The sequence below is a fragment of the Ptiloglossa arizonensis genome, chromosome 1, assembly GCF_051014685.1.
Source record: "Ptiloglossa arizonensis isolate GNS036 chromosome 1, iyPtiAriz1_principal, whole genome shotgun sequence".
Lineage (NCBI taxonomy): Eukaryota > Metazoa > Arthropoda > Insecta > Hymenoptera > Colletidae > Ptiloglossa > Ptiloglossa arizonensis.
The window spans coordinates 24,488,619-24,502,236 of NC_135048.1; the positions used below are offsets into that span (position 1 = coordinate 24,488,619).

The 13,618-nt window shown below is 33.9% G+C and overlaps 1 protein-coding gene across 1 annotated transcript; it reads left to right on the forward strand.

Annotated features, from left to right (window-relative positions):
- Positions 1-4,679: 4,679 nt before the first annotated feature.
- Positions 4,680-13,578, forward strand: LOC143147397 (uncharacterized). Its single transcript, XM_076312638.1, has 21 exons — positions 4,680-4,817; positions 5,210-5,308; positions 5,391-5,517; positions 5,878-5,984; positions 6,401-6,574; positions 7,030-7,178; positions 7,237-7,392; positions 7,460-7,479; positions 7,618-7,645; positions 7,760-7,877; positions 8,665-8,744; positions 9,009-9,096; positions 9,328-9,331; positions 9,425-9,478; positions 9,586-9,740; positions 10,453-10,551; positions 10,667-10,793; positions 11,361-11,467; positions 11,786-11,959; positions 13,092-13,240; positions 13,328-13,578. The coding sequence occupies exons 2-21, from the start codon at positions 5,213-5,215 to the stop codon at positions 13,461-13,463; spliced, it is 2,148 nt and encodes a 715-aa protein (XP_076168753.1). The 5' UTR covers positions 4,680-4,817; positions 5,210-5,212; the 3' UTR covers positions 13,464-13,578.
- The last annotated feature ends 40 nt before the right edge of the window (positions 13,579-13,618 follow it).

Sequence of the window (13,618 nt, forward strand, 5' to 3'; positions counted from 1 at the left end):
TGTGGATCTTGCGAAGAAAGGATTGTTTTCTTTTTTTTTTTTTTTGGACTGGTTTTGTTAACATTTGTTTATTTTTCTAAAGACTAAATATATTGCTTGAAACCCCAGAATATTATTCAATGACCCATACCCTTGTTCTGTGATACAATGAATGTTGGATAAATTGATACTTATGATCAAAAGAAGGAACGACCGAATAAAAATTTGAATATTTGTACGTTTCCCGATTTATAATCTACACGATGATATATAGAATATAGTTTCTTCAATTTCTTCGATTACTTACGACAAATAAACGTATTATCGAAGAAAATGAGGAGCAATTGGGAAAGAGGCGACGCAAAGCGCGGAATTGGTCCTAGTCGATCATTTTCTGTGTGTATATACTATATATTACATTTAAAGACAGGAGTGGTCACACGACACTTGAAACGTTATAATTAAAATTGTATACAACAAAAGGAAGCAAACAAGGGAAAGAAAAAAGGTTACTCGAGTAACTCGAAATAACTTTATCGAAATGCACGATATTTGGATTCTTATTCTTGAATTTTTAATACACTATAAAATTTATCTACACTATATTGCTCCATTTATTCAAATATCGTACAAAATTATTCTAAATTCGCAGCCAATTAGCTCGGTACTACTCGCAACGAATACTTATCGTTCGTCGCTAATAATACCGATTACCAGGTCTCACCACGTGGAGGTTGCTGCGAACGGAGACCCGGAGAGAGATAGATGGACTCAAAGGTCCATCGATCTCCCTCAACATGCGATACAAACGAAATTACTAAACCGAGGAGATAGAAGGAATCAAAGTTCCTTCCATCTCCTCGTTTAGTTCTGCCGAGCAATTACATTATGGAAAAATTAGGCAAAATTGGGAAAGACGCGACGCGAACCGTGGAGTTGGTCTTACTAGGTCTGTCCCGTTTCCCCTCAGTGGGTCCGATTCGAGAGAAAACGAGCGACACCATCCACTCCCCTAGAGGAGTGCCCCGTTTCTCCACCTTTACGATGAGAGGGTCTTATTTTGGAGGCTTTCGCAGGGACCGGCAAAAATGCCTGCTCCTGTGCTCGCAACATGCCCTCTCTCGAAGCGGACACACTGGAAGAGACAGCGACTGACCGTTCGGACTAACTACACGGCCGGTCACTTGCTTATGCAACAAGCAGTGCTGACCGAGGAACGAGGAAACGAGTAAAAATAAGCTAGAGATTGGATAATTGCTTGGCAGATGACAGATATTTGAACATGGTGGCCTTAAAACTAACTTATTTTATACTTAACTAAAGATCCCACGGCGGTTGCGACGAAGGAGTCCTCTTCGATCTTCGTTCTTTGTATTCCGATGCACCTACCCGAAGTAGCTAAATTAAATTTGAAAGAAATATTAAGCAAGTTAAGACACGATCTAAAATTAACACAATACGTGTGGATTAATAATTAAGTACAGTCGTGCAGTAACAAAGAAAATAAATAAAGAAATAATAAAAAAATATACATGAAAAATCAAGTACTAATTAAAATCGGAGAATAAATATAGATATGCTGGTATAAATAAAAGAAAAATTACAAAATGGTCGCCAGTACTGACCACTGCCTATCAACAGTCAGTACCGGTTACCAAGGGGTCAACGGGTGTCCATGGTAGTCCGTGGAGGGTCCAGGTACCTAAAATTGAAACTTCCGTCCATCTCGGAGGCTCCCTGTGAAATGAAATTTTCGTTAAATGTCGGCTCTACTTATACCCCCCGGAAGGTCACTTACCCTTACTTCGATTGCCTTTGTTCGATCTAACCGAATATTTCAAGAAATTGATGGCTTTTAAGCCATTATTTACACTAGGATATTCTAAATAATTGTTTAATTTATGGTCCTACAATAGTTGTTAATAATTGTGATAAATAAATATCAAGATACTGCAAAATCTGCGAAGGCGAACGGTTTCTGTGAATATTTGTCCCTCTACGCGATTGTTATTAACATATACGCATGTTCCGCATATGAATGTTACAATATGTATATCGTTTATGCCTTATAAATGATTAATTAGCCTTCAGAAATTAATTTTGACCGAGATTCGAAGTAAAAACGTGTTACTTAAAGCTTTAAAGTATGGAAAGCAATTCTCTCTTAGATACATTAATTTAACGTTTGTTTAATTATTATAATGTACACAATACGCATAGAAGCTGTTCTTTTTACTTAAAAGAGTCGAAATTCAATTAATTACTTTTCTAGATAGAAAAATCATCCTGTAGAATATTTGTAAATCGATAATCGATACGTGTAACCTTGAGTGTCCATTGGACTTCAACAAAAACTTCCTTCGCGAACAAAGAATATTTCAATCAAAAGATATTTTAAGCCATTATTTGGATGTTGTTAATAATTGTTTAAACTATGGTCCTAAGATAGTCGTTAATAATTATGATAAATAAACATCAATACAAGATTCTAATATAAGGAAGCGTGTTTCACCTTCGTACGACCTCTACGCGTACAAGTACAAAAAAACATCGATAGCTCCCTCGGTTATAGCGCGCGACAAAAATCCTCATCTCCCTCGGTTTCAGCGCGCGACAAAAACCTATACCTCCCTCGGTTTCAGCGCGCGACAAAAACCTATACCTCCCTCGGTTTCAGCGCGCGACAAAAACCTATACCTCCCTCGGTTACAGCGCGCGACAAAAACCTATACCTCCCTCGGTTACAGCGCGCGACAAAAACCTATACCTCCCTCGGTTTCAGCGCGCGACAAAAACCTATACCTCCCTCGGTTACAGCGCGCGACAAAAACCTATACCTCCCTCGGTTTCAGCGCGCGCCAAAAACCTATACCTCCCTCGGTTACAGCGCGCGACAAAAACCTATACCTCCCTCGGTTTCAGCGCGCGCCAAAAATCAATACCTCCCTCGGTTTCAGCGCGCGCCAAAAAATCGAGACCTTCCTCGGTTTCAGCGCGCGCCAAAAATCGAGACCTCCCTCGGTTTCAGCGTCTGGAAGACGGTCTGGACCAAGTTTCTCCCATCACCGAAATCTTTTCTAAGTGGTCGATTTATACATTTCTATACTTGGAATACATTTTCTAATTGATCTTCCCACTAAACTGCTCGATAATCCTATTACATTTTCGTATTCGAAAGTATTTATTATTTCTTACAAATCTAATTTAGCTACCTTAGGTAGGTATATCGAAGAAAACGAAGAACGAGGATCAAAGGGGACTGCTTGGTCGCATCCTTCGCCGCATCTTTAATTTAATTTTGAATTTAGACTAAAGTAGTTTTAAGGTCACCGTGTACGAATATCTGTGATCTGCCGAGCAATTATCCAATCTTTAGCTTCTTTTTGCTCGCTTCCTCGTGATGAAACCTGGTAATCGGTATTACTCGCGACGAACGATAATTCTTTGTACCGCGTGTTGTACCGAGTTAATTGGCTGCGAATTTACAATATTACGTTACAATATTGAAACGTTTTGTAACGTATAAGAATGTACAAAATTTGTATGAAATAAATTCACTGTGAATAATTCAAGTGTCTTACTTTCTTTACCTCTTTGCTTCTATTCCCTCTACGCGATTCTGACCTACACTGCAAATTGTATACATAAAAATTGAAACTTTTCTTTTACTTTCCAATAACCAATGGGTCATTCTTGTAGAGTCACACTCCCCAATCAAGAATCCGGAAGCCAAATTGTTTTATCACCTCCAGTGTTAGAAAAACACGAAGTTTTGTAAAAGCCAAAGATTTTTGACAAAATTGAAGTATGACATGAAAAATAAAAATTTTAGAAAGTTTTAATTGGTCTTTTAAAATAAAGGAGAGGTTCTCGAATATAGTGGTATATAATTTATTAATTGTTTCTTGTCTTGAATGGTTATAAATTAACGTCAAAGTTTAAAAAAGTACCGATATTTGTAGTTTCTCTGCATTATTTCTACATTTTTACAAATAGTTATTTTCTCCATTTTTGAAGACCAATTAGAAGTATCTAACGTTTTTACCTTTAGTGTAATATCTCGTTTGTGTACAAAATTCTAGGTTTTTAAAAAAACTTGTGTGTTTTCGAAAACTGTTCTCGAAGTTTTACCGTCCTTAAACTTTGTTTAACTCGCTACAAAGGAAACGATATTCTTACGAACAAAGTTTCGTATAAAAATTGTAAATTTCACGCGTTTCGTGCATCTTATTAGCGTCAAACGAACGTTACATTTATGTATTTAATACACAATTGCAACTTTTCAACTTTTAAGTCTTTACTCGTTTAAACAATACGTCGGTAACGATATTCTACTTCGACTTTGATTCTCGATGAAACTTCATTTCTGCAAGCTACACGATTCAGAACTCAAACTGCAGTTAACGATGAATCGTGTATCTCATAACGATAACAAGTTGTTTACTCATCTCATATGATTTACCGAGAGGTATACAATTATGTGAAATACAAAAAACAACTCCTAATATTTTCAAACAAGATTCGTGAATGTCCGATAACTAATATATCTAATCGTATGTTTTCACTGTGTGACTACATTTATCTATCTTTCGGGTAAAGTAATTTTCAATTCATCACTGTTTTCACAAACCAAATGGAAACTAGATTTTATTATCGCATCTCTGCATGATGTATAAATACTCTTTTCGCTCAACTTCTAGCAGTTAGCCGTACACCTACGAAGACAGACGTTCTCTTCACTTTCCAACGTGACCAAGGTCTGGATTAGTTTTCATTCACCAACGAGTCTTACTATACTTATTTAGCCGAGAACGAACGAGTCGACTCTCATTGACACTGTAAGTTTGACCGATCGTAATTTTCCTTCTTTGTTCGTTATTGTTAAACTCGTGTTACACTCGTATAACTCTCCAATCGTTCCGCTTCTATCCTTATTTTTCAATTTTAAAATTTTAACAATATTTAATCTCCAGGATTACGTCTGTCTACTGAAATTCAACTGAGCAATTTTATAACGATTTTCAAATTTCACTTCTATTCAAAATTATGAATATTTATTTGTTATCGTTAGGCTGTAACAACGTCCATTAAGATAATAATTTAATACATTGGAACAGTATACGTTATTCGTTTTCTCACCATCTTCTTGCATTACTCTTATAAATATACTTTCTTGTTTTATGGATAATATATTTGTTAATTTGGTCTTTTGACCAAATTTGATTCGTAGATCATGGACAAAGTTCAGAACAAGGTTGCTTTGATCACTGGAGCTGCTGGTGGAATTGGATACACGTTTGCGGAGGAATTGTTGCAAAATGGAGCGAAGGTGAGTTCTTGCAAATTATTCGATGTATTTTGACTTTGTAATTTCCCAAGCTTCGTTCAAATAGCTTTGATACGATCTACAGGTTGTTGCAATCGTCGACTTGAGCAACTCGCCTGGTCTAAAGTCTGCAGCCGTTTTGGAAAAACAATTTGGAAAAGGAAAAGCGGTTTTCTTTCCATGTGACATCACCAATGTTCAACAATTCGAAGGTACTTCGTCGTTTTCGCATTAACATTATACGAACGTCTCTTTTTTTAATGTTTGCAATCTACACCGGTAACTTGGTGCAATTTTCGATACTCGACGGTTTAAACAAAATAGGAACAATTTGGTCTTTCGTAGCGTTCATTATATTTGGTTTCACTAAATCGTCCAATTAAATTATATAGTCTGTTTCGTTGTATGGCCTTTCTAATTTTATTAAAAAAATTTTTAAAAATGTCGATACGAGAAACAGTACTGCAGCAACGATTAAAAATTAAAAACATTTTTCCTTAATACCATTACTATTTGCAGAAACAGACAAAATTTTCCAGAGATTTATTTTATATTATTGCTCTTTTTCACAGAAACATTCAAGAAGATTGTGGATACATTCAAAGGTGTAGATATTGTTGTTAACAACGCTGGTATTTTTAACGATAAAATGTGGAAAACCACCGTCGATCTCAACGTTGTAAGTACAACGAACGTGACAATGCACGAAACAAATTTATTTAGATTTATAACCTCGTCTCGAGTATCTTCTAAAACTATCGCCATAAAATTGTTCAAATAGCATTGAAAAACTTGGGGTTGAACGTCTGATAAAATCGATGATGAAATTTAATACGGTGTTTAATACGGAGTGTCGATGATTTTCAGTTGCAGTATTAAACAATTTTTACAATAATATTATTAATCAATTTTTTAATATTAATTTTTCACGATTTTTTGGACTCTCTTTGCGTTGCATAGAAACTCTACTAACGATAAGTATAGAAGAAAAAATAATTATAAAAAATGATCGTGGCTGAGAAGATCGATTCGAGGAAAGCAGTTCTTTTTCAGTCGTTTGTAAATTATTATGAAATGAAATAATGTAAATTTCAGACCGGTGTGGTACAAGGGTCGTTACTCGCCATAGACCACATGGGTAAACATAAAGGTGGCAAAGGTGGTGTCGTGGTAAATATTGCCTCGATAATTGGCCTCTCGCTCTTCCCAATGTGTCCAGTGTACTGTGGAACCAAACACTATGTGGTCGCATTCAGTCGATGTTTGCAGGTAAATAAAAAAGCAATTGAAATTTTCTAGGATTTTCCAAGGAAATTTTCTGAACTCTAAATGTTCAGTAAATTTACGTCGTTGTTTCCATTGTAGAAAAATACTATGACACTTAAACGTTTGAACAACTGTAAATAGACGAACGAGTCGTAGTAACATTTTTAGAAAAATAAAACGACGAACTAATAGTTCCATTTCTTATCGAACGACAAAACTTATCTGGCAACCTATTATATGGTTGTAGAACTGAAACGTATTTATTTTTCATTTATATGGATACTGGTCAATTTCTATGACGTGTAATTAATTCTCTGTTTCGATAATTGTTATCGAATATTAAGAGCATTGTCAACGATTGATCAATTTTAAAGAGAAATTCGAAACACGTCGAATAAATTTGGTAATTCTCGTGTTAAAATATTTTCGAAAGAATTTGAGTTATTCGATACTTTCAGGATAATTATCATAATACCGGGGTACGTGTTCTGGTGCTGTGCCCTGGCCTAACGAGGACACCATTGCTCGACACTTACAAAACGAAGATGCTCGACTTCATCAGTAACGAGCAAGTCCAGAGACTGGTCGTGGATTATCCAGTGCAGCCGTGAGTAGTGAAACATTATTTGCAACGTCGCGCAGACATTCGAGTGCAAAAAACACAGCAAAGAACATTTTCTCGTCATATATTTACGTTTCGTTTTTTTATTTCGTGCTGCTCGTACATACATTCGAATCTCTCTTGATACGATTTCTTTTCTTTTTTTCATCGATTTTATTTATCGAAAAAACAACATTTTAAACAACGTGGAGATTTGCAGGTTTCACATTAAATAACACACGTTTCTAGATTACGTAGAATTAAACAAAAAATGTTTCACATTACAGAACTCTTAGATTCCTCATCGGTATCTTCCAACTTTGAAATATAAAATTAGATTAATATTAAAATTCGAACATATATCCGACTTACTTCGTCGTTTAATTTCGAAAAAATAACGAAGCTACAAACAACGATTTTTAGTCTACTTAGATTCTAATTTTAGAATTTTTAAATATTGATTATTTGTCGGTGTAACAATTCTCGATATGGGGGATATTTTTTTCTCATTTTTGGCACTCGAATGTCTCGTTTTGTAAGTTCGTTCCACATGCTCAATAAACGAAACTAATACGAATTTTCATCAGGCCCGAGAACGTAGCACAGGCCCTGGTACCCCTCATTCAGAAAGGCGAGAACGAGGCAGTTTGGGTCAGTGAAAATGGACAACCACCATACGATGTCGAATTCATTCCTGTGAAGAAGGTGGATCTCTCGTTGTGAAAATCCCATTCGCGCGATGACGAAACGAACTGTGAAAAATAGTGAAAATCACGGGGACGTGCACTTTTCACTATAGTATAAAATTGCTCTTGTGATTTGATAAAATTTTATTTTAAATTTATTCCAAAATTTCTTCTATTTTTCTATTTTGTAAAATATTAGAAGGTGTCTTTTTGTATTAAGTGTTTTTTTTTTTTATATAAAACAATGAGTCGAATAAATAAGAATTAAAAAAAGATTTTCCTTTTAAATAAATGTTTCTTTATTTGTTAACCTTTCGTCGTTCAATTCGAGTGAAAGAAAATAATTGCCTATGGACTTTGTTGAATTAGAAATGTTGTGCGAATCATGAAACAATAGTTTTACTTACGATGTATTGCTGTCGATAAACTAATATTGTAATAGTTGGCCGTAAGAAATATAATTTGGTGACACGATATATATATATAAATGTGACATACTTACAAGTGTTCTAACAAAATGTAATATGTTTAACGTATAAATACATGTACATGAAATTTTCCATATATTCTCTTCGATGTTACCCTTTATTAAACTCTACCAATTGTCGTATAATTTCGGCAAACAGAACAAAAAAAATATTTCAAATATTGTTAATATATTTCTTAACGAAGACTTTCGAATAACGGTGTTATCGTTTACGTGAGTAATCTATAGTCATTTTACTATCTAAAGCTACCTGGTTATTAGTGAAAAGGAAACAAATCGTTCTGTAAATAAAACGTTTATCGTATTTTTAATACGCTAGCAAAGTTTGTACGGGAACTCTTTGAATACCCTCTTTGGTACAACAAATGAATTACTAGTGAAAAAATACAGAAACGATACGTATTACAAAGCATAATAATTATGATTTAAATATTAGTTAATTGAAGAGTGTAACGATACCAGTGAACGAAGAAAAATTCGAAGGGTTAAGAGATTCAACCGTGTCAAATATTACGAATAAAATATTGGCATTAGTTTAAATCTGCATTCGCGAAACATTTCTTCGTTAATTCAATTTACAAGAAATTCTGGAGCCGGTTTTCTCAGATAAAAATTTGCTCGCCGAAATTCGGTATGCAAATCGCGGCGATAAATTATTCTCAGTACTATCAAACACATATTCGTTACATCATTCGTTCAAATAATTTCAGTTACAGGATGTTGTTCACTTTCTGCAGATAGAACTTTCGAGGTATTTATAAAAATTTGGATAAAATTTGCACACATACTTACCGTAATTCTTGATCAATCGTTGAATTAATATTGAAAAAAAAATATATTGTTGCAATATATCGTGCGAAATACAGAATCCCTATTCTCGATCGGATCGATCGTTTATATCAACTTGATATTCGCTAAAATAGTGTAAGATCTAATAAGCGTTGTTAAATTTTGATATCTTTTATCTTTTATGTATTTCAAGATAAGTAAATAAAATTCAGAACCTTCGATTCTGTAACTACGATTAACTACGAGTAATTAAGATACGAAGTGATATGTAGTAATACAACATACTTAAGATATTACCGTGGGGGGGAGATACAAACGTAAATCGAACGATAAATATTTAGAAAGTAATTTTAGAATTTTGTTTTATAAACAATTTGTTTATCGTCATTCTTCGTGGAAAGTTTCCATTATCACTGTTGTCAAAGCAGAGAGGGAATAAATTACGTTACAGATTACCGTCATCGTCAATGTAGAAACAGTTATGTTTTTGTAGGCATCGTTATACACCAATTTACACAAACACGATTCCTATTTAATTCTCCTGCTAACAGAAGACACGGTCCATTCTTTCACGAACATTGGGAGCATAAAATTACCACATACACGGTGAGTGTGAATTTCGTACACCGAACTAATCGACTCTTACGAACCATGGTTTAGTTTACAGATTTCCAAACAATATAACAATAGTATACTTCTAAGAAATTAAAAATTATTTCTCGGAATACTTTTAATATTTTAAATCTTCCAGAGGTTGAAAACAAAATGCAAATGCAATTTTGATACAGTAGATTCGTTTTTAATCAAATTTTTTTAATTTACTCGTATACATAGTCACAATCTAATAGAATTAAAGGATGTAAATCTTCTTTCTGTTTCAATGCTAGTATTTAAATTTTGTACAAATTTTAACATTGATTTATGTGCATAGAATCTAAAAAAATTAAAGAATACAAATCTCTCTTTTATTATAACTATTTATGGAATATAAGACTTTGTACCGAAAATTTAGTTAGAGAATTTATTACAATGAGATTAATAAAATCTGTCTGCTAAAATAAGAAAGACAATTTGCACCAATATGACTTTCATCAACTTAATTGTGTAATATATCTAAATAATAGTTACTCTATAGTTACAGGGTGACATACTATGCTTTTTTCATTTTGTAAAAATAAATCGAGTCCTTCTTGTGTGAAAAAAATATTCTTCTGTTACCATTTCGTGACACGAGTCCTGACAAATGTTTACCTAAACAAATATTAACATTTAAACGCGTTATTACCATTTCAACGTTTTCACGAAACTTTGTTTACAGACCATGGACAACATTATGAACAAGACTGTTTTGATCACCGGTGCTGCCACTGGGCTTGGCTACACATACGCGGAGAAATTACTGCAAAACAAAGCAAAGGTAAATTTTCACGAAACATTAAAGTGTTTATTTCATAATTTCGATATTAATCGAAATTAATTTGTGTAATTTCATAATTCGAGTTACACTCGAGTACACTTGACACGATTCTCAGACTGTCGCTATCCTCGATCTGAGCACCTCCCCTGGAACAACGTCTGTAGCTACTTTGGAAAAGAAATTTGGAAAAGGCAAAGCAATTTTCTACCCATGTGACGTGACCAACATTCCACAATTCGAAGGTACATCGACAATTCTTACGTTAATTTTTTTCTGACACTCGATACACAAGGTAAACCCAATTGCCTCCAAAACTGTTTATTGTCTCAAAAGATCGAGTTTGAATTCAATTTATTGGGTTGTTCGAAAAGTCGTTTCGTTTTCCAAATTGGAGAATGTATAATTTAATCAAATATTTATACACTCTAAAAGAATCGTGTTTTATTTTCACAAAAAAAAACAAAATGACTTTTCGAACAACTCAATATTTTCAGACGTTTCACAATAGTGTCTTCTAGACTTCAAGGCGACCTTCATTTTTTCAAACAAAACTGTATATTTTCATCTAATTAGGAGTGTAGTTCTGTGATCAATTAATCGACAAAAGTCACTTCGAAATATCGAAGTCTACCTGGAAAGTGTTTGTAACTCTCGTAAGAAGTCTCCTTCAAAAGTGTATTTTATTCGAAGTATTTTCTGGAACAGTGAATAATTTTGGGGATAATTGGGTTGGAAGATTTACTTGTCACACTAGGTACAGGATTTAAATCGCCAAATATTTATTTTATTTTCTTGCTTCTCCTTTACAGAGACTTTTAAGAAGGCTGTGAAAGCTATGAACGGCGTAGACATCGTCATTAACAACGCTGGCATATGTAACGATAGAAAATGGCAACAAAGTCTCAACTTGAATCTCGTGAGTACAATATATTCGAATCTATTTGTATTTGTTTAAATTGATGATACGGTACGGGTTGAGAATAGTAGAGAATATAAAATATTATTAAAAAACTTAATATTGTTCAGAATTATCATTATTGAAGTTTAAGTATAAAGAATTTTTTCAAATTAAAGTTCAATTAGATAATTCAAACATATTTGTTTTAGAGTTATTATTAACCCTTTGTGATAGATGTATATTGAGCATTAGGTACGAGTTAAAATTATTCATTTTTCGTGTTTTTGTTGTCGGTTGTTGCTACTGTTGCGTGATTTGAAATAATTTCTATTTCAGGGTGGCGTGATCCAAGGATCTCTGCTCGCCATAGACGCCATGGGTAAACACAAAGGTGGAAAAGGTGGTGTACTTGTAAATATTGGATCGATTGCGGGTATAAGAGTGTTCTCTGACATCTCGGTGTACTGTAGCACCAAATTCGGAGTAGTTGCATTCAGTCGCTGTTTACAGGTAAATTTCAATAAATTCATTTACATAAATCACTCTCGTCGATATACATCTTCGTGTATGTGCAATGATTATTTTATTTCTTCTCTCTGTCGCGGAAGAAATTTAATAATTGAATCTCTCGTCAATTTTACACACCATTGGTAATTTCTTCGTCAGCATTAACGTCGTACGATACGGTTTAAAAGTATAATAATAAAATTTTTACTTCTACTATGACACAGAGAACCATTCGTTCTGTTACATCTCCGAATTGAATTTTTTCAATTGGAATTGACGATTTTGATACGTGGGGAATAATTTTAGAAATATTTATCTCTTTATATATTTATTACCGTTCAGAGAAAGCTCAAAGAATCGAAGTTTAGTTTCAAATGGATAAGATAGAATGTTTAAAAGACACTTTATCGTTGTAAAAAACCGTTTAATAATTCCCTGTTCAATATTCAATTATTTTCTCAAAGACGATAATTTATACATTTATTAAGGCTTGGACTAGTACCTACTTTATGTATATAACAATTTATTATTAATTGCTTTGTTATTTATATATTTTCCAGCCAAGAATACAAATTTTAATTCTCGTGTATCCTCACTTTTTATTTTCGCGTTTAATTTTCTAATTAAGAATCTAAATTTTAATTTTCGAGTATCTTCACTTTTAATTTTCGCGTTTAATTTTCCAATCAAGAATATAAATTTTAATTCTCGTGTATCCTCACTTTTAATTTTCGCACTTAATTTTCCAATTAAGAACCTAAATTTTAATTTTCGTGTATCTTCGTTTTTAATTTTCGCACTTAATTTTCCAATCAAGAATATAAATTTTAATTCTCGTGTATCTTCGCTTTTAATTTTCACGCTTAATTTTCCAACGAAGAGTACAAATTTTAATTTTCGTGCATCATCGATTTTAATCTTTGCGTTTAATTTTCCAATCAAGAATCTAAATTTTAATTATCGTGTATCTTCGCTTTTAATTTTCACGCTTAATTTTCCAACGAAGAGTACAAATTTTAATTTCCGTGCATCTTCGATTACAATCTTTGCGCTTAATTGTCCCGCCGAGAATACAAATTCTAATTTCTCTTTTCTTTCTCATTTGTAATTTTCACGTTCAATATTGTTCTTTCAGATGAATTACGAAAAGACTGGCGTTGAAGTTCTTGTGATGTGTCCCGGCGTTACGAAGACAGGCTTGCTCTCCGACGTGGAATCCACGCTTTTTGACTTCGTCGACTTGGAAGTATTCCGCGTACAATTCGATAAATTGCCGACGCAGACGTGAGTAAATAACTTACGTTGTAACGTGACTTCGCGCAACGAACGATTCAACGTCAACGTGTTTCCTTTGCTTTTCTGTTCCATCAGAGTCGAGAACGTTGGAGCCGCCATGATCAACCTCATCCAGAAGGGCAAAAATGGATCTGTTTGGGTCTGCGAGAACGAACAAACACCGTACGCTGTCGAGTTCCCACCTGTCACAAAGGTGGAACTCAATCTGTAAATAATGAATGGGCGAACAAAACTGTACCGGTAGAAAATATGATAGAAATTCATGAAGAACGATTCGTACGTTTGGAAAAATTTAAAATAAAACTTTTTTACGATTGAACACTCGATGGAAAGGACGCTGTTTGATGTACCTACCTAAATAATTTG